The 22,692-nt window shown below is 39.4% G+C and overlaps 2 protein-coding genes across 27 annotated transcripts in view; one reads left to right on the top strand and one right to left on the bottom strand.

Annotated features, from left to right (window-relative positions):
* Positions 1-22,692, bottom strand: part of LOC124642850 (ryanodine receptor) — a 224,686-nt gene that overhangs the window by 157,922 nt on the left and 44,072 nt on the right. The window lies entirely within an intron of this gene.
* LOC124642852 lies at positions 16,347-20,838 on the top strand. Its single transcript, XM_047181600.1, has 2 exons — positions 16,347-18,766; positions 20,240-20,838. Exons 1-2 carry the CDS (start codon positions 16,639-16,641, stop codon positions 20,626-20,628), a joined length of 2,517 nt encoding a protein of 838 aa, XP_047037556.1. The 5' UTR covers positions 16,347-16,638; the 3' UTR covers positions 20,629-20,838.

Raw genomic sequence — 22,692 nt, 5'->3', positions numbered from 1 at the left:
TCTTTTTAAAACAAAATGTATGCATATTTAAAAAAAATGTATTTAGCTATAGTGGGAAAAGGGTCTGGTAATAACTAATTTTGAAAATGGGCTACAAATAATATAGTAGGTGTGATGTTTTTATCAAAAGGTTCATGCTATAATTTTTGGTACCTGCACAAAGCGTCGACAGGGATCTATTAAAATTTACAGCATGTTAACATGTATTAAATATCCCATTTAGTATTAAGAAAGAGAAATTAAAATTACCACAACAATGTGTACAAAAACATATTTCTTAGATATTATATGATAAATTAGCTATAAACAAATTATAAATCAAAAATAAGCTATATCTTAGTACAATGCCTCATAAATTGTGTTGGCAAGTATTTAGCAGAAGGTGTTGCCAGCCTATTGTTACAGTTCTCTTTGTTTTACGCCGAGCTCATTAGCAGGCACGGCTAGTTTCCTCAATTAATGTAATGATCCTGGATTTCATTAAGTAAATATATTTTAGTATGTACATTTAAAAATGAGATTAATTAGAATCCTAAATATATCTTAGTTCCTAGATACATTTAAAAATGAGTTAAATATCAGTAAAGTCACAGGACCGTCGGTAAATCTAATAGATGTATTAGTAAAATTATCTCAGGACTACTGGAACGATTGGAAAAATTATTTCATTGTTAGATACCATATCGAAGAAGGCAAGAATCGCTAACAAAACCTCTCGCCATAGCTACTTTAGAACATATATTGTAATATGTCATGAAAACAATAACTATTAAAACTATAGGATGCAATAGAGTATAAAACCCAATTAAATTCAAGCGCTCGTCCTTCCGTTCCAATATATTTTCACGATTCTATCCCAATTGAAAAGGTGATTGGGATTTTTTGCTGTTTTATAAGAAAAACTATTGACAAGTTACACTACTACTAGTAACAACTTTTGTGAAATTATATTATATGTAAAAGAATTGCAGGTGTTGGAATATACGCATGGTGTACGTATAATACCTCCTTTACAAATATCCAAGATTATATAAAGCATACCTACTTCAATCATTCGTCAAACATTCAATCATTCAATGTTCACTTTTATCGTACGTTCTTACATTCGAAATATAACAGTCGTTCAGGATACATGTGTTTTCTTTGTCTCACCTGCACCCATATCCAACAGGTTATGGGCCCAGGCCGTTTTCTGTAGTTAAAAGTAATACAACAAAATTTTAAATTCAGTGAAAGAGTGTAAATTAAAATTGCACAATGAATAAAATATCACATCTTATGACGGTGTTATTTCTGCGTTGCTAGGTGATGAGCAACTCAATATGGTTTCTGTGAAGACTACGCCTACTCGAACATGAATTGTATAATAATAATGAGACCCACACTCAAAATAAAAATAATTAGTGCTCTCGCTGTGGCGGCATATTGGGCTGACAAAGTGTAGTCTCACTATAAGACATGTCATCGACACGAAAGAAGAAGAATAAAAATAATTATCAACCCGGAAATTCAATGCATAAGTATAATATCAAAAAAAAAATGTATTGTGATCATTGCGGACGTCGGAATAATTTCAAAAAGGACTGCCGTTACTTAAAGGAACTGCAGCAAAATAATCAATGGGTGAACTTCAAAAGTCTGCCAATAACATTGAATACTGCAACAATGACCAGGACGGTTTCGTTTTTATGATTTCATAATATAAATTATCTGCTAATTATGTAGAAAATAATACTGTTTATTTTCTTTTAGATTCTGGTGTGACAGATCATGATGACATATATTGAAAAATAAAAAATAAAAAAATTGAAAAATTTACAATGTAAAAAGGTTTTAACCTCGTACGTCGAATTATCCACACCATTGAAGATCGGTGTTGCTAGTTTCAATCCTGGAGTTTGGTAAAGGGTAAATCGAGGTAACAACATAAATTCAAGGATCAATTGATGACGTTTTATATTCACCGGAGGTACGTTATAATATGCCAAAAGACTGGTATGTCGGTATTTTTTTTTTTTTACATTTATGTTAAAAATAATAAATGTTTTATGACAGGTGAGAACATCAATCGATAATGTTTTTAGTATTACTTTTAAACAGTAATAATTCTCTGAGTAATTTAAATTTAGTTGAAGAGAATAACCAAGACTGTGTAAAAGAGTATAAATAATACGGCATAGTACTCACTTAAATAAACAGAAAAATTTTATGTTCAAATATGTAGTTGATGAAAATAATGTTTTTATTTGATAATTTGGTAATGCTGATGAATTATTTGAACCTTGCATACTTGGTAAAAACCATGTACTGTAGATAATAAGAACTATTTTGTTACTTTTATAGACAATTTTATACATTACAGTGTAATATCACACTGTTATATATTTGATGTACCTACGCTAAGTCAGAAGTGCTGACATGTTTTCAAGATTTTGTTGCTAAAAGTGAAAATTTATTTAACCATAAAGTAAACTAATTTATATTGCGATAGTGGGCGAGAATATCTTTCTAATGAATTTAAAGATTATTATTGTGTTTGTAAGGAATTACTTAGGTACTGTTTAACAGTATCGAATAGCCACAACAAAATGTTGTCGAGGAGCGTATGAATCGTACGTTAACCGAAATGGCTCGACCATTGGTTACAAGTGCGAAATTATATAAAATATTCTGGGATGAAGCTATATTAATATACATATTTAACAAGTAGACTACCCACAAAAGCGCTCGCCAATAATAAAACACCATACGAAACATGACACAATCAATACCGAAAATACGAAACCGAAAATAAGTCATTCAAGACATTTAAAATAATGATGATGATTCGGTTCAACATGTTCATGATAAAACTAAAGCCTCGAAATTTGACGAAAAGTCATTTAAAGCCATATTAGTTGGTTACGACCAAAATGGTTACAAATTATTTACCTAATACAGAAAATAACCAATTCCCTATTGCGAGGGATGTTGATTTGATGAAAGAAAGTGCTTGCGGCACTAATAACCGCGTAGACAAGCACTGCCACAATCATCTGTCCAAGATGCTCTGTGGCCAATGATGATGATGATTTGATGAGTTGTATTTCTATAATACCTGTTCAAATTCCCGCCTAAATTAACAAGCACGATAACGACGATAAATCGGCAAAGTTAATAGGCAACAAACACAAACATAATCATTCCCCTGATAATAGCTCAGAAGCTGGACCTTCATCTAGCAAACTGAGACGTAATACAAATAATTCTCAAAGTACCCCAATAGATTATAAAAGGATTGATGACCCATTTTTGCTTATCGCTCACAACTGTTCAATCACTACCATGCACCTATTGTGACATTTTTAGTGGGGATGATTCTAGTATACATATGTTGAAAACCACAAAAAGTGAAATAGAGTCTAATCATAGAAATAATACTTGGACTCTCATAGCAAGACCTAAAAATTTTAACATAAAAAGCTCAAATTGGGTATGTACAATTAAAAATAACGAGTTGGGTAAACCTACATGGTATAAAGCCCGATTAGTAGCTCGTGGTGTCACTCAACAATGCTTACAAGATTATAACGAAACGTTGACTCCAGTAGCTCAAATATAATCTTTCCAATTTATTTTAACTCTTGCAAATCAGTTTGATTTACATGCCCATCTTATGGATGTAAAAACCGCCGTTTAGAAAGGCATTCTCAAGGAAGATATCTATATGGAAGTGCCTTATGTACGCAATGCGCATGCAATGCTTAGTACATGACCAGAAATTTGTGCTGCTATAGGTATTATAAGTCAGTATCAAAGTAAAATTAATGAAGTTATGGAATTGGTTAAAACATCTTTTGAGATACATAAAAGGAACTCTTAAATTAAAGCTATACTATGTGAAATGTGATTACAAACAACTGATGGCAGGGTATGCAGATTCTGATCGGTTGAGGCGACGTTATTGACCGCAAAAGTACAACAGATCACATAATTAAAGTGTTTGATAATTGTACAAATTCGTGGAATACACGGAAACAAAATAGTCGCCGGTTCCTCAACAGAAGCTGAATATATGCTTATTTGAAGCTATAAGAGAAGCTATTTGGATAAAATCATTATAACATAGTTCTATTCTGATAAATCAGACAATGATGATATATGAAGTTAATAACAGTTGTATTAGCATCGCTAATAATCCTACAAATCACAAACGATATTGTGACGAATTTAGTTACGTTTTTATGTGTTGATTTGTGTGATGTGATGTGATGTGTTATTTATGTGTTTTTAGTTTAGTTTAGAATTAATAAGAACCCATCTGCCGCATTAGGCACGTCCTGTAAGGGTAGATGTAAGGTTGTATATGTAAATAAATAAGTAAATGTAATAACAAAATACCAGACAACCAGGCAACAGTCTGGAACTGAATGACATGAGGTTTAAAACTCATATATAAAAAAGCCACACTTTTTAAGAAAGCATATTATTAATTAGAACATTAAGTTCAAGATAAAAAATGCTTAGAAATGTGGTGGTCCTGCTCCATAGGACATAACAATATCTAATTAATAACCAAATTAAAATTTTACCAGCTAGTAAAATTGTATTTTTCCTTTGACTATTTGTCTGGTGACAAAATATGTACATATAAAAGTATTAATTAATGTAAAATATGTGAATGTTTATACTTATTACAAGATAAGTTACAAAGTACATTAAAAGATTCATATCATGTTTAATAATTATTCTTATAAATGGTATTTGACTCATGCATTTTCGTGAAACATGAAAATTTGAAGCATGAAGCATTTTAATGGTAATTTAATTCTCATATGTTTTTGTTTGTGATTCTACATGACCTTCGCATGCTGTTATTGTATGTATCAATACATATAAACTGTAATACCATACTATGTATTAAAAAAAAAAAAAAAAGGTAACCATGGAGATACTTGCCTGTTCTTCTCCATAGGAAGCTAATGTTGGAATGAGCAACTAGAATCAAACTTATTTATGTTTTTGACTTTCATAAGTGCTTGTTATGGTCTAAATGAAGTAAATGTTTTGACTTTGACTTATGATGCAAAGTTTTTAGAATTAAGTTGAACTTAATGTAAATTTTTGAATAATTTCAGTTCAATGATTTTATTTAGAATGCTATTATGTTTATAATCTAAGCTGTTGATCAAAGTTATTGTAATTTGATATGCAGCAGGTACTATTTATGACTGTATAAAGTGTATGTAAATATTGCATATTGTCCTATACTGCAATGTACAAATTGTATTGTATACTTTATATATCAAACAATGTTTAAGGTTCTTCTAACCTACAGAAAGACATGTGTTGCTGGGGAGTTTGTTGCGCCACTTCTTCTTCCCAGTAAAAACACATAGGAAGTGGTGAAAGGTGGGCGTTTTGGGGACTGTCTTTTATAAATTCCTGACGTTCAAAAGGTGCTGTTTTGCAGCCAAGTTTGGGTAAACGATTTTTGACTTATGATTGTATAAAATGCTTGTACATTTGAGGGGGGCTGTTGGAATATACGCATGGTGTACGTATAATACCTCCTTTACAAATATCCAAGATTATACAAGGTGTTGATTTGCATTTGTGCCATAGTTCAGGAGGAGGACATACAATACGTAAATAATCGATTGGAATTACAGTAGATGGGAAATAACTAATATGCACTGCTTTTTTTGTCATTGTAATGTCGTGGTATTTCCGAAGTAATCCAATTTTATGAATGAAATTTATGAGTGATCGTTGCGTATGCTTTGTGTTTGCGTTTGTGTGAGGATGCAGCACGGTTTTAACGCCAGTAACATACGCGCCAAGTTTAAATAAGGCTAGATGACATTTACGGAATTCCGAAAAAAAATTAAAGAAAAAAAATTACGTACCAATTTTTTTATTGATTTGGGTCGAGAATCATTAGCATAATTACCTCCTTGAATATGGCACGGATGCAAATCAACAGCTTGTATAAAGCATACCTACTTCAATCATTCGTCAAACATTCAATCATTCAATGTTCACTTTTATCGTACGTTCTTACATTCGAAATATAACAGTCGTTCAGGATACATGTGTTTTCTTTGTCTCACCTGCACCCATATCCAACAGCAGGTAACTTAAAAGGTGCAAAACAGTAACTTTAAGACTCATAAACATGAAATTCAAACAAACAAATATATTTAAGTGTAAAAATAAATAAACTATTAAATAAAATACAATTCTCGTAGCATTCGTAGAGCCTTCGTAGCAAATTACTACGAGCTACGACGTAGCGATTTCTCGTAGCAAGTAAAACTGGCTACATTTCACAAATTCACGGAAAAGTGTCAAGGTTAACCCGATTGCACCCGACATCGACCTTATATTATATTATTTTTCCGCACGAATTGTTTCTAGACAGAAATTGTTTTGGTACGAGTAGCCGAGTATTTTTTCAGTTGCAATATTGTAATCATCTGTCAAGCCTTTTCACAACTATTTTGGAGTCGGCTTCCAGTCTACCTGTATGCAGCTGAGTACCAGTGCTTTACAAGGAGCGACTGCCTATCCGACCTCCTCAACCCAGTTACTCGGGCAAACCAATACCCCTTAGGTGAGACTGGTTGTCAGACTTACTGGCTTCTGACTAGCTGTAACGACTGCCAAAGAAATGGTCATTGCTGTCCAAGATACACTTTGAAGTACATACAAAATAAGCAAAGTCGCATTGGTACTTTGCCTGACTTGGAATCGAACCCCCACTAATACCTTAAGAGGTTGGGTACTTTACCCACTAGGCTACCACGACTTTTCCAATATTGTATGAAAAATAAAATAAATAAACCTACATAGGTAGATGTTTTTCCAAACCAACAGAACCTTGTTATCTTTTTAAATTAAAGGCAATCAAAAAATATTGAAACGAACCAAAATATTGCGTAATACGTGGTATGAAAACCTCTACCAATATTGAACTTTTTATTTTTGTTCAATAATAATTGGAAACCAGATATATTAAAATAAAACGTTACTATATTAATTTTCAATCAACACTAGTTGGTTTCCCGCGATGTCACCCGCGTTCCGTGGGAACTACTGCCGTTAGGGGATAAACATAGCCTATGTTACTCGGAAATAGCGTAGCTTTCCAACAGCGTATGATTTTTTAAATTATTTCAGTATTTTCGAAGCCAAACTTTTAGAGAATACATTTTAGGGAAAAAAATTGTAGGGTGCAAAACGACGCACACAAAAAATCCTCTTAGTACAGAATAACATGCTCAGATTTTTTTATTATTTTTGTTTTAGTAAAACGCATATACATAATTGCATAATGCATAAGTTAACCGAGCTTGCAGAGCACAAAAAACTGCAAACCTTGGCGAAATTTAAACCAAGGCGAGTTTACGAAAGCAATTTACTTGCCAGCCAAAATTAAATGTGTAATTATGCTTATAAAGCCGGTGTTGCCATATACAAAGTAATTACATTCCTGATTAGGTGGGTATCTCTAATATAAGGAAGGTGAAGTGTAATTCTTAGCGAAGGCTTATGCTGGTGGGGAGAAAATTTGGGGACCGAATTATCTAAGGGCTAAGGGAATTTTGGTTTAGGTATGAAATAGTTAACATTTTTTCTAATATGTTAACATTTTTAAAATTTTGATGAAATGCAGCTTTGAAAATTTTGATTTTCTTCAAGTTCTTTATCTATAATATGAATTCTAAGGATTTGTGGATGTACATTAGGTATTTCTCTAGGAGAGGGAACAAAATACCTATATCAAGTAGGTACTGATAGACAGGTTAACTGATTCACCAAATAAATAATTAAAAGAGATAACATAACTTTCCCATAATAAACTCAGGTACATATTTGTAATTGACCCACATTATTTTCTCTTAAGTATATTCCAAAATTCTCATCAGTCACTCTTATGAAACCGCTCTCTTATGAAAAGATACGACGTTTCCTTGTATTTCAGTTAAGATCTGACACAGATAAATTGAATTGTCAAGTTGTCCCGAATTGTATGCATTGGAGTGTTTCTGCTTCGACTGTTGTGAAAAGTTCAATGATGTCAGGTACGTTATGTAATACAAGCTTATGAAAATTAATGTATAAATTATAGCTTTCATTTGAATGATGTTTGATAAAGAAGATATGTTTTGTATTAAATATTATTTTACAAAAAATAAAACAGACTCAACTCGATCAATAATTTACCTGAAACAACCTTATGCTAAGTCTAACAACAATTACGCTGAAAACCGCATCAGAATCGGTTCACCCAAAGTTCAGATAATCGTGCACAAAAATACACACATACAGGTCAAACTGAAAACCTCCTTTTTTAAGTCGGTTAAAAGGAAAAGTTTCACCTCTGCTTTTCCGCAAACCTGACTCACATATAGCCAGAAATATGTATCACTTACATTTAAAAAACTACTTAAAATTGCATACAAAAGTTATTACACCCTATCATCTTACTTCATAACTCAAATGCTCAAACCCTCAAACGAGGTATATTTAGCCACTTAAATAAGTTACCACGCGAAGCTGCAGCAGAATACAGCTTGAATATTTATGAGACCGACTGAACAAGTTTCTAGGTGACTCCGCTTCTGACTCTCGTCGTGTACGGACGTGTCGCTCTGCGCTCGCCCGTTTACGACTTTTGTCTTTGTTACGCCCGACGTAACGCTCACCGTAGTCGCTCCGCCGACTACAAATATATCAATCTAAAGCTGCTTTTTTCAAAGCGGCGGACGATTATCCTGTTTCTAAAACGTTTGTGTCAAGTAAATTCACTCGACCTCTTCTGGGTAAAAGCCACAGTTTCGTGGTTCTCGGTTGAAACCATACGGTGCCAACTAAGCCGAGAGGGTGTTGACCCAATCACACCCGCCGAACCCCTTCAGGGCAAGGCAGTCAATTGGACGGGAGCTCGGATTTCGGCCTTGGGGGATCTCCTAGTCGTGCCTTGCATCTGGTTTGCTTTCACAGCTACACACCTGGTGTCGGTTGGGTATCTCTATACCCTTCGCACTAGACTGGCTAGGGCCCGTTCGCACAATAAGACTGGCGAACGGTTTACAAGCTTAGGGCTCACCAATAGGTACTCACCTCCCTGCCTATACCCGGCAGGGAGGGTTACACATCCCCGGGCCCATCCACCCGGGGAGATAGGAAATAGGTCTTAGGTTTTTATAATTAGGCCCCCATCTCTTTTAGCTCGGTAGCCCTCTTCCCTCACGGGAAAATGACTACCGAAGTCTATAAATTCTTCTTCGAGGTCCTCCTCAAGGACCAAGACATTGTCGCCAAATATGGCGACATGATCAACAACCTTGATATCAAGGACCCGCGCCTAGCGCGCTATTGTATTATCACCGATAACGGCTCAACAAAGGAGGCCGGCGCAGCTGTGTCACGCCCCATTGTTGAGCCTATAATCGTCTCTTCGGGGAAAACCGCCGCATTAGCGGAAACGGTAATCCCCAATACAATGGTCGATGCCCAGCTGCACTCGACCATTGTTCCTAATCCCATTGTCTCACAGACAATGGAAATAACTCAGGCGAGTGCACCTGCGTCAAACGTCGACGCCGAATGCATGGACAACTCGTCCTCCCGCTCTGCCTCACCCGTCCCAGAGGATGCTCAACCCTCCGAGCCCTCTGACTCCTCTTCCTCCGAAGACGACTTCACCGTCGTACAGGGAGGTAAGAGGAAAAAGAACAAAAACAATGACAAGGCGCGCAAGACCATCGCCCTTGCCGCATCTCCTCTCCCTAGCCCGCCCGCTGCGTCTACAGCATCCCCCGCCCCGTCACCCTCGACCTCGCAGGTCGCTTCCTCCCAAGGTGCCGCTAAGCCCAAAAGCGCACCTAAAAGCAAACCTCCGCCGCCTGTATACTTACAGGACAAGGCGAAATGGACCGAAGTGTCCAAGCTGTGTGTTGATCGTAAGATCAACTACAGATCGGCCTCCAATACCAGCAACGGTATAAAAATCGTCCTCCCTACGTCAGACGACTATAGGGAGATAACTAAAGCGCTAAGAGCGAGGAACATTTCGTTCCATACGTACTCCCTCCCTGAGGAAAAACCTCTCCGGGTCGTCATTACCCGTATTCCGAAGGAAATCCCTTCGGATGACATTTTAAGTGACCTTAAGTCACAAAACATCCCTGCGACGCAAGTCCATAGGATGCACCGCGCCCGCAGCGGCCACGCCTTCGACATGGTGCTCGTAGTATGCGAGCCGTGTCCTTCTAAAATCCACCCGATTTTTAACATCAAATCGGTGTGTAATTTAACCGGCATCTCAATCGAGAAGCCAAATAGATCTGGCATTGTATCCCAATGCCACCGTTGCCAACTGTGGGGTCACTCACAGCGCAACTGTTTCGCCCAGCCTAGGTGCGTGAAATGCCTAGGCCAACACGGCACCTCCGACTGCCCGCGACCCAAGGACCGCACTCTGTGCACCGAGCCTCCGAGCTGTGTACTCTGCGGCGCCTCAGGCCATCCCGCCAACTACCGCGGCTGCCCAAAGGCCCCAAAAACGTCTCCCAAGCTGGCCAAGCGTGCAAACGCCCGCCAGCTAAGGGAAAGCCCATCAGCGAGGCTACCTACCGCTCAACTTCCCGAGCGTCTCAGCCCACAACGGCCCTCCCCATGGAACCCTCTCAACCATCAGAGAGCCTTTCCAACCCCGAGGCCAACTCAGCCCCAGCCAACTCCCGCCCCGGTGAATAATTCCACCGCGGCGCCCGCGAGCTTACCTCGCGTCCCTCCGATCCTTCCCTCCGCGCCCTCCGCGCCCTCCGTGGCTCCTATAGCCGCCAAGCCCGCGCAAGCGCAAGCGATCGCGCCCTCTTCTAGCCCAGTATCAGCGCTCAGTTCCATGAACGTTATACTGAGCACGTTCAGTGTATTCACGAGCGACAGAGCTCAACAACTTTCGAGGGAGATAGTCGCCAGCAATGGCGACCTTATCAAACTCTACTCCGTTATGCAGGAGTATTCAGACGTCGCCCAGGCAGTTCAAAACCTGCCTCACTTTAGGAAATAGAAATGGATAATACATCCAAAATTAAACCCCATTCCCTTAGGCTTGGCTATTATAATGCCAACGGTATTCTCGGCCAACGCGACGAGATTTCCGCCTTCCTACAATCCCATAAGATAGACATTCTTCTCGTACAAGAGACCTTCCTAAAGCCGCGTGTACGCGGCCCTAATATAGCTAACTATAAGTTAATTAGAAATGACAGGATCACACGCCACAAAGGCGGCACGCTTATCTATTATAAAAGATCGCTACATTGTGTAGAGATCACTCCCCCCGACTTAAGCTGCATTGAAGCCTCGATCTGTCGACTAGCCATGTCCCATCACCAGTCGATCACTCTCGTATCGGCCTACTGCCCTCCCACGTCCTCATCCTTTCAGTCCTACGACCCGATCCTTTTCACGAACGATCTCAGAGCCTTACTAGGCCTGAGCGACTCTGTAATAATAGCAGGCGATCTAAACGCCAAACATCCCGCCTGGAATAGCAACACTACTTCTCCAAGAGGCAGGTTGCTATTCAACCAGTGTGAATCCCTCAACTTCGATGTCATCGCTCCGATGCATCCCACTCACTTTCCTAATATAGTCGACCACCTTCCCGACGTTCTCGATGTAGCGCTCCTCAAGAACGTAAACTTACGTTTACATTCGATAGAGGTACTACACGAGCTCACCTCCGACCACAGACCGGTTCTTGTGGAACTAGCCTCGCGCTCAGGCCCACTCGACCCGGATCGCCCTCCCCCCACCCAGATTGTCACGGACTGGAGAATGCTAAGCGAAAGCTTGAAATCCTCCACCGCCCAGTTAGAATCAATTCCCGATGAAATCAACTCAGTCGCTGACATGACGGGCGCGATCGGCTCGTTCACCGAGCACGTACAATCCACCGTGGACAAGTGTTCACGTAGAGTTGAAGCGACGAGCTTTCATCGCTTCAAGCTCCCGGATGACGTGCGTGCTCTGGTGACCGAGAAGAACGCGGCTGTCCGTGCCTACAGTACTTTTCCCTGCGACGCTAACAAGTCTCACATGCGTAACTTACAGCGTGCTGTAAAGGAACGCCTTGCTGAGATGCGTGAAACGCGCTGGGACAAGACGCTGAGCAAACTCGAGCCGACTCATCAAGCCTTCTGGCAGCTTCAAAGGAAACTCAAATCCGATGAAGTAGCTTCCACCCCGCCGATCAAACGCCCCGACAATTCCCTCGCCTTCGAGGACGATGAAAAAGCGGAATGTCTGGCCGACAGCCTCGAGGCTTAATGCTCGCCTAGTACCCAACCGGTCGACCCGGCTCACCTACTAAAGGTCGAAGCCGAGGTCGAGCGCAGATCCTCCCTACCACCGCAAGAAGACCCCGACGATCCCTTCACTCCAGACGAAGTGGCAGAGATCATCAAACGTCTCAAACCCCGTAAAGCTCCGGGCCCAGATAGAATAACCAATAAAGTTTTCAAAATCCTACCCGCTTCCCTCGTAATGCTCATGACCGCGATCTTCAATTGCGCCATGACCCATAACCTGTTCCCACAGGCATGGAAAGAGGCAACCGTAATCGGTATTCCCAAACCCGGTAAACCAAAATCAGACCCGTCCAGCTTTCGCCCTATCAGTTTACTCAATGTGTTCGGCAAGATCTACGAGATACTTATCTATAAGCGTCTCAAAGATTACGTCGAAGCAAAGAGTCTTATCCCATTAGAACAGTTTGGTTTTCGAACCCATCACTCTTGTGTCCAACAAGTCCACCGCATCGTGGAAGGTGTGAGCCACGGATTCCAACGTGGCCAACTCACCGGTACGATTCTCTTCGATATAGCAAAGGCATTCGACAAAGTCTGGCACAAAGGCTTGATTTACAAGCTTTACCAACTCGGTGTCCCAGACCGTCTCGTCGTCATCTTACGAGACTTTTTGTCGAATCGCACCTTTCGCTATCGCATAGACGGCACTCTTTCTTCGGCCCACCCTATAAAAGCTGGCGTCCCACAAGGCTCGGTACTCTCCCCCATCCTCTTCACGCTATACACTAGCGATATTCCTAAGAACAAGCATGTTCAATTAGCCCTATTCGCCGACGACACGGCAATCTACTGCTCAGGCCGCAGCCCAGCCGCCATAGTGAGACATCTCCAAGCCTATTGCAACACCTTAGGTGTCTGGACTAGGCTATGGAGAATCGAACTCCACCCCGACAAAAGCCAGGCCATACTCTTTTCGAGCCCTCGCCGTAGGCTTCCTCCCGCGCCCCCGTCAGTCACCATGTTTGGTAGGCCGATTCCTTGGAAGGAGCATGCCAAATATCTAGGTGTAATCTTAGACCAGCGCCTCTCATTCGCCGAGCACATACGTAAGGTGCGCTCTAGAGCAGCCTTTGTGTACGGCAGATTGCACTTCTTGCTCAACTCAAAGAGCAAATTATCTCTTAAAAGCAAGTTACGCCTCTACGTATCGTGCATACGCCCCGTCATGATGTATGCTTGCCCTGTGTTCGCACAGGCAAGCCATCGCCGCCTTCACAGAATGCAGGCCCTTCAAAACCGTGCTTTACGGAAAATCACAAGAGCTCCCTATTATGTTCGAAATGAGATTCTTCATCTCGACTTAAAAATCCCTACCATCCGCCAGTATATGAAGCGTGCCGCCATACGGTACTTCGAACGCGCTGAGAAACACGATAACTCACTTATCGTGTCAGCCAGTAATTATACTCCCTCCCGCATCAGTAGGATTCGCCGCCCTAGGCATGCCCTTCTAGAACCTGACGATGAGATAACTGTCCTCCAAGAGAGTAGTAAACTCACTAGCACCCTACACAAACACAAACCGCGTTCGTACAAACCTCGCCGCCGAGGTCCGCCGCGACGTCCCGTTCTCTGTCCTCCCGACCCTTGCTCATCGAGCCAGCCCGCGAGCTGAGCCAGTAGCTTTAAATTCCCCATTTAATAATAATGATCATATGATCCAGCCTGTCCCTTTGCTGCCTCCCCAGCGACGCCCTAGCCGAGGTCCGACCCCACAGGGGGTACCCTTAGCGCAGTCGCTTAGTTTATAAGTTGTTTTACGCCCCTGGCTGGAGGCCTTAAATTCTAGGCATCCACAGGGAAAAGTCCGGTTAAGCAGTACACGGCCTCCTAGGCTGAACTGCGAGATGCCATACCAAAAAAAAAAAAAAAAAAAAAAGTTTCTAGGTGTCATACAACGGAGTAAGGAAAGATGAGAGATGTCATAATGCAGGTAGGTCAGGCGTCTTCTTTTGGGTCAAATACTTACGGTGGCGTGACCAAAACGATCAGTTATGAGTGTCTACGCCCAGAATTTTCTTAGTCTATCAGTGATAATCAGTGTTGTCTATAGTTCAGTTTGACGTTTGACAAATGTCATTGTCATATGTAATTTTTCCCACCAATTTTTTACCCAACTAAAAAACCATCATGTCTGCATCGTACAACTAAGTCATATAATATTGGAATTATACGAATTATAAAAGAATTCAGCGGTTTCACTAAAGAAGACCCATTTCTTGAGCGTAAACAAGAAATTTGGCGACCGTAAACAGGACATTTTCAAGAATCTGCAGAGTTGGAAATATCATCACGAGTGGCGTCATACTCGGTGATACAAAATTCACAAAATTCAACGGAAATCGAAGATTTTGGTGTTGGAGACTAGCCTTGCCTTCCTGGCCAACGAATCAGCCAAAGATCGTGCCGGAACACCGATATTCTTCAGCATCAGCGCCAAGTTAAGTGCCATCCTTTGTTCCTTTTATTTCACCCAAATTCCATAATTTCCAAAGTCCATACCTATAAATCCATTCTTAATTATCCATATTCCAGTAACTAACCTCTATTTGTGCTATTTTCCTTAGTTTTTTGTGCAAAAAAAACTAAAAAGTCAACATATAAATAGTATACCCTACACAACAAAATAATATTGCATTTTCGTTATTTCCCAAAGTTCTGAGCATTTTATGCTAATCAACATAATAATAGAGTGTTAGTGGAAAGTGGTCAATCATTCAAATTGTTATTTTCGTCATATTTAGGCCAATTTACCGAAATTTTCAGGAAGTACTCTGGGTGAACAAGTGGGGTTCAAAGTTTATCGCTGCCCGTTCGGCTGTTGCGAGCACTGCTTCCAGCTGAGACCAGTTTCCCAGTGGATTCCACCGAGAAAAGGAACGTGAGAATTCTTAAGTTTTATTCCTTTTCTTAATTATTTGAACTTTGTCGATAACTAAACATTTTATAAAAGTGTAGTGTTACATATTTTGAAGATTACATTAAATACTTAGATTTATTGTTCAAAATGGCAAGTGAAAGTAGTGAAAAGCCTGTTTCAAAGTCATCATTAAAGGAATTATTTGTAAAGCGCAGTTCTATTAAAGGACAAGTCACTAAGTTCAAAAATTACTTAGATAAAGTTTGTAGTCTAAAAGAAATATCTACAATAGAACTTGCAGAGTTAGATTTAAAATTACAGAAATTTCAAGGATTATCGACAAGGTTTGACAATATACAGAACGAGATTGAGGTTGTTAATTCTTCAAATATTGACTCGGAACTTGATGAGAGGGAACGCATCGAGCATGATATTGTTCAATATATTGCTATAGCCAAGACTGAGTTACAAAAATACACAACTGATGATGATAGTAAGCGTCGTCAATCTGTCATGATCCATGCGGACTCTGATCATCAAAACATTGGTTTTCGTTTACCTCAAATTCAAATTTCGAAATTTAACGGTTCCCATTTCCGTTGGTTGGAGTTTAGGGACACATATGTCAGTCTGATTCACAAAAATGATCGTATTCAAGACATACACAAATTTCATTACTTAGTGTCATACCTAGAGGGTGATGCTGCACGTATTATATCTAACCTTGAGATTTCTTCAGCCAATTATAAAGAGGCTTGGAATCTTGTTTGTGAACGGTATGATAATGAAAGAATTCTTGTCGATCATCATCTAGATTCATTATTCAATGTTCAGCAGCTGACGCGTGAGTCAGACAAGTCACTGCGTTACTTGGTAGATAACATAACTAAAAATTTAAGAGCTTTAAATAGTTTAGGCCTAAGCACAGACAATCCTGCCTGTGATTATATGGTTATATTCCTGTTATCTGCTAAATTGGATAATCATACTACACAAAAGTGGCAAGAGTTCCGCAATACTTTAGATAAAATACCAAAATTAGATCAATTCAAAAAATTTCTCATTGACCGGGCTGATGTCCTTGAGTCTCTCAACCGTAACAAATAATTAAATAATAATAATAATATCTCTAAACAATCACAATCATCAAATCCGTTTACTTCTAAAAATAAATATATTAATAAATCCAATCGTTTTCAAAATACTACTTCATTTGCATCTCCAAGTACTTCACAAGCAAGCAATAATTCGTCTAAAGGTTATCTTTGTGTTGTATGTAATGGAAATCACAGAATTTATAATTGTCCAGATTTTCAATCTAAATCGATTGCAGAAAAGCTTGCATGTGTGTCTGCATATAAATTGTGCAAGAACTGTTTGCGACAAGGACATCCTGTTTCTGAGTGCTTCATGGGCTCGTGTAGGCAATGTAATCAAAGACATAACTCTCTTCTTCATGATCCTAGCGTGTCCGCTCACTGTACTAGTAGCACCACTGATGATAGTAGCATTGAGACTATCTCAGCATTTTCACAACAAAGTAATCCGTATGTACTTTTGTCTACTGCAATAATAGAAGTTTATAATCCTATGAATAACAAATCAGAGAAGGTTCGTGCTTTGCTGGATAGTGGCAGCCAATCTTCTTTCATCACCAAATCTCTGCAACAAAAATTAAGTTTAAAATGTGATACAATAAATCCATTAACTGTTATTGGAATAGGTAACAATAATTGTAATAAAGTAATAGAAAGTTGTAATACTCACCTTAAATCAATCCAAGGCACTTACCAAGTGAATTTGTCTTGCTACATTCTTCATCAGCTTACCGGTGACATTCCAAAGGTCCCAGTTGATGTCCAAAACCTTAAAATTCCAAAAGATATCGTATTAGCCGACCCTAAGTTCAATGAACCTGCTCCCGTTGATATGCTCATCGGAGCAGACTTGTTCTGGGATATCATAGTTGGCGAACAGCGCCCTCTAGGTCCCAAGAATCCAAAATTACAAAATTCTAAATTGGGCTGGATTATAGCCGGACCAATTAATTTTCCAATTTCCAAACAAAATATTCAATGCAATCATGCAACTATTTCAAATAACGAGCTACACGACATCCTCACAAAATTTTGGGAAATTGAGAGTGTTCCTCCAAAAAGAATTCTCAGTCCCGAGGATACTGCTTGTGAAAATCATTTTCTAAATAACACATTTCGTTTGGATAACGGGAGGTTCTGTGTCAGATTACCACTAAAGGAATCGCCAGACTGTCTCGGTGACTCATACAGTCAAGCAAAAAAACGTCTCCTTAATCTTGAGAAAAGATTTAGAAAAAATCCTACACTAAAGTCACAATATGTAGAATTCATTCGTGAATATTCAGAATTAGGTCATCTCTCTGTGTCACCTATTTCAATTCCAAATCCTTCATACTTTCTAGGTCATCACGCTGTCTTCAAAGAGGACAGCGAGTCCACTAAAATCAGAGTGGTCTTCGACGGCTCCGCTCCCACTGCCTCTGGATATTCTTTAAATGATATCCTTATGGTAGGACCTAATTTACAAAATTCTCTATTTTCCATTTTGGTTAGATCGCGTCAATACAAGTACCTTCTTACTGGAGACATAGCCAAGATGTATAGACAGGTGGCTGTGTCCCCGGAGGATTGTGACCTTCAATTAATACTATGGAGAGAAGACGAGTCTCATCCTATTCAAACTCTGCGACTAGGTACTGTTACTTACGGAACTGCAAGTGCCAGTTACCTTAGCACAAGATGTCTTTGGCAGGTGGGAGAAGAGTGCGGTGATAAATTAATAAAAACGATAATTCAAAATGACTTTCTAGTCGATGACGTCATCACTGGGTCCGATAGCGAAAGTCAGCTAATATATATTCAAAAGGCTTTAACTAATACTCTAAATTCGGCTTGTTTCCCATTGCGAAAGTTCAAAACTAACTTACCTGAATTATTTCATAATATCGTCGAAATTAATACAAAGGATAAACTTACCTTAAGTGAGTCTTCCAGTACTCTCGGCCTCGGCTGGGATCCAAAGGATGACTCGTTTCATATACCTGTAAGAATAAATTCAAATAATTCAAATGAGTTAATTACTAAGAGATTCATAACTTCACAATCTTTCAAAATTTTTGATCCACTTGGTCTAATAAGTCCATGCATTATTCAAACAAAAATACTCATACAAAATTTGTGGTGTGAAGGCATTGACTGGGATCAGCCTGTGCCTGATGATTTAAAGGAAAAGTGGTATGAGATTTCTAAAAACTTACCTTTACTTGCAGACCTTCGTATCCCACGTAAAGTTATTTGTGATTCACCAAAATTCATTGAACTTCACTCATTCTGTGACGCTTCGCAAGTCGCGTACGGGGCTTGCATCTACATGAGATCGCTTAATAAAGATAACGAGGTAACAGTGAGGCTTTTATGCTCAAAATCCAAGGTTGCTCCTGTAAAACCGACAACGATACCTCGCCTCGAGCTGTGTGCAGCGGTATTGGCAGCAAACTTATGTAAGTCCATTACCGATTCTTTAAGACTCACTCCTTCAAAAATTACTCATTGGTGTGATTCTAATGTCGTGCTCTGTTGGATTAACAACGATCCAAGCAAACTTAAAACTTTTGTTGCCAACAGAATTTCTGAAATTCTAGATCTTACGGATCGAAAATCATGGCGTTACGTTCCTACTGACGCAAATCCCGCAGATTTAATTTCACGGGGTGCAAATGCTTGCCATCTCCGCGATAATGTCATGTGGTGGCAAGGTCCGTCTTATCTCTATAGTGATGAATCACAATGGCCCATATTACAACTTAACAAATCTATTGATTTACCTGAAATTAAAGTTCACTACATTAATTTACCTGAATCTACTTTTGATTTTAAAGGATTTTCAAATTTTACTAGACTACAGCGAGTATTTGCATATATTTTAAGATTTTTACATAATTCCAAACAATCAAATAAACACAATAAATTATTTGGTTTTTTAACAGTAACTGAATTAAATAATGCTTTTAATTTTATTTGTCGAGTCGTGCAAAAACAATCTTTTCCTTCTGAATATAAAATATTGCTTGCCAGTAAATCCTTGTCATCGAAATCTAAATTATTAAGTTTATCTCCATTTTTTGAACCCACTACTCAATTGATTAGGGTGGGTGGGAGATTAGATAATTCTAATTATTCTTTCAATAAAAAACATCCAGTATTATTAGATTCTTCTCACTATGTGACAAAACTTTATTTTATTCGCGAACACTTAAAACATTTACATGCTGGTCCCCAGTTACTGCTAGCAACAGTAAGAGAAGCTGTGTGGCCTATCAATGGCAGGAAGCTTGCTAGGCGCGTTGTCAATCAATGCGTTACCTGCGTGCGTATTCGTGGCAAAACTTTAAATCCTAAAATGGGAAACTTACCTGCTCATCGAGTCTCAGTTGATTATCCATTTAAAGCAGTTGGTGTTGATTATGCCGGTCCATTTTTTATCTTAAGCAGAAAAGGGCGCGGTGCTAAATTATCAAAATGTTATTTGTGTTTGTTTATTTGTTTACGTTTTAAATGCGTTCATTTGGAACCAGTCAGTGACTTGAGCAAGGAAGCTTTCATAATGACCCTCCGTCGTTTTGTTGCACGTCGCGGTTTACCAGCGGAGATTTGTTCCGATAATGGCCGAAATTTCGTTGCCGCAGCTAAAGAAATTAGTCATTTCTTGAAAACCAACTCTCAATCTCTCTCTGAGTTAGCAGCTGGAGAAGGAATAAAATTTTCGTTCATACCAGCTTACAGTCCTCATTTCGGTGGAATTTGGGAGGCTGGTGTCAAGGCTGCTAAATTCCATATAAAAAGAGTCATGGGAAATACTCATCTCACATTTGAAGAACTTTGTACTTTGTTCGCACAAGTAGAGGCAGTTCTAAATAGCCGTCCCTTGTGCCCTTTGTCTTCATCCCCTGACGATTTCCTTTCCTTATCCCCAGGGCATTTCTTGATTGGCAGACCACTCAACGCTCTGCCGACTCCAGCACACGATGACTGCAAGGCTACCCACTTACAACGCTACGCCCGCCTTCAGCAAATAAGACGAGATTTCTGGAACCGATGGAGGCGAGAATATATATCCGAACTTCAGCTACGAACCAAATGGAAATCCAACACCTCAAAGCTAAACATCGGGGATCTTGTTCTTCTCCATGAAGAAAACGTACCACCCCTAAACTGGCGTCTGGGGCGTGTGGTGCGACTGTTCCGTGGACCAGACGACATTCCGCGTGTGGCTGATGTCAACACCTCAAGAGGCTGCGTGCGACGCTCTCTAGTTCGACTGTGCCCTCTGCCTTCGCCTGAAGATTTAAAGGTTGAAGCCTAGGCCTTCAACGGGGGGAGGACATGTCTACGCCCAGAATTTTCTTAGTCTATCAGTGATAATCAGTGTTGTCTATAGTTCAGTTTGACGTTTGACAAATGTCATTGTCATATGTAATTTTTCCCACCAATTTTTTACCCAACTAAAAAACCATCATGTCTGCATCGTACAACTAAGTCATATAATATTGGAATTATACGAATTATAAAAGAATTCAGCGGTTTCACTAAAGAAGACCCATTTCTTGAGCGTAAACAATGAGTGAACAAGAGGTGTTCGGGTACTTTGAGACATATTTTTTTTGGGAAATCATCAAATGACGACTCCCGCTGTGGGTTCAGTGTGAGGGAGTGTCAGACTCTTAAGCTTTGGTTTCCTAGGAAAGCGGTGCCGTCATATAGCGGCCGTAATACAGCGGTGAATGACGTCACCAGAACGTTGTCTATGTAAACAAAATGGGGCAGTTTCCTAGAGAGCGGTAACTGACGCCGTAACTTCAAAAAGCGGTGCCGCCGTTTGCATGACGGCCGTCTTGACGGTGTCAGATAGTTTAGTGAACGTTTTATTGAAAGCGGTGAAGCTTTTTTAATACGTATTTGTGTTTTTTTTTTCGGAACAATGTCTTGGAGCAGCGAGGACGACGAAATTTTAATAGATTTCGTTCGTAACCACGAAGCAATATATAATGTAAAAAGTAAAGATTATAGAAAAAGTCAACTAAAACAGAATTGGTGTCGTGTAATTTGAGAAATATTAAATAAAACAGGTTAGTAAGTATGATACAACTAACAAAAAGTTTGTGACGGTGTGTTAAAACGGCCGTGGAACTTTCCACATGTCATCACCGTAAAGACGACCGTCTATTTGCGTCCGTAATATGACGGCCGCTATATGACGGCACCGTTTTCCTAGGAAACCCAAGCTTTACTGACTAAAACCCACACCGTCTTACCACAAAAACTTTTAAACGTCAGTTTAAGACTTGTCTAAAAAAAAATCAAATTATGACGTTGAAATAAGGTCCATTTTGCAGCCACACTTTTTTTAGACAAGTGTTTGACACATGTTTAAGTTTTTGTAGTAAGACCAACAATGTTCCTTCTTGAGCCCTTTGTGTGCCAGAGCCGTGGTTGTTCTTTCGATCAATCCCGTAGCCCCGGTAGGTTCTTTGAGACACCTGGCAACGGTTTTTGGTATTACAAAAAAAAACATACCGGCCGAATTGAGAACCTCCTCCTTTTTGGGTTCCAAAGAAGGTATATGGAGCTAAAAAAGTAACGTTCCTCGTCCCCCGCACACTCGCATGTTGACGCGCTACTTTCTCAGGAGATTTTGCGTTATGACATCTCCGCTAGTCATTTTGTTCTCCGTGGTGCACATACAACTTTGCTGTAGAATTATGGAGTTAAATGAGGGTAGAATATGTACAGGAAAATACTTTAAAAGTTTGAAGATTATGAGAAAACTTTGGATGTTTATTTATATGTTATTGCTCGTGCAGTCTGCTCCGTAAATTGAGATATGAAATATGTCTTTCACATATTTTTTTTCTCCAACTTTATAAATATCAAATTAATCGCTTAAATCGTTTTCGTCGTAAAAAAAAAAGCTTACGTCAGTAACATTCTTAAGAATTCCTAAAAATAATATAGGTTCCTACTTACATACTTAAAACCTAACATATTTGAACTTAAAACCTTTTAAGAAGTCATAACTAATGCTCAAAACATAAGAATTGGTACAGCCAAACATGTCAATCGCGCACAAATATCTATACATCATACAGGTCAAACGGTGAACCTCCCTTTTTAAAGTCTGTCAAAAAAAAGATAATTTATCATACAGTCTAGCCACCATGAACCAGGGTATCGATCGATATGTTTACCATAGCTCTCAGTTCCCTTGGGTCATGGTTATTGATTACAAAAGTTACGTATGATACTCGGGCTGTCTAGACCACCATAGTTGATAGCTGGTAAGGTCGAAGAACTACGGGTTGTAAAGTAATACGTTTTATTATGGTTTTATTCAATAGTTTTACAAAATGATCTTATTATAGGGAAATAT

This window comes from Helicoverpa zea, chromosome 26 (genome assembly GCF_022581195.2).
Source record: "Helicoverpa zea isolate HzStark_Cry1AcR chromosome 26, ilHelZeax1.1, whole genome shotgun sequence".
In the NCBI taxonomy this organism is placed as follows: Eukaryota; Metazoa; Arthropoda; class Insecta; order Lepidoptera; family Noctuidae; genus Helicoverpa; species Helicoverpa zea.
Note: the sequence above shows the minus strand (reverse complement) of the source record. Positions and strands in the feature narration are given on the sequence as shown.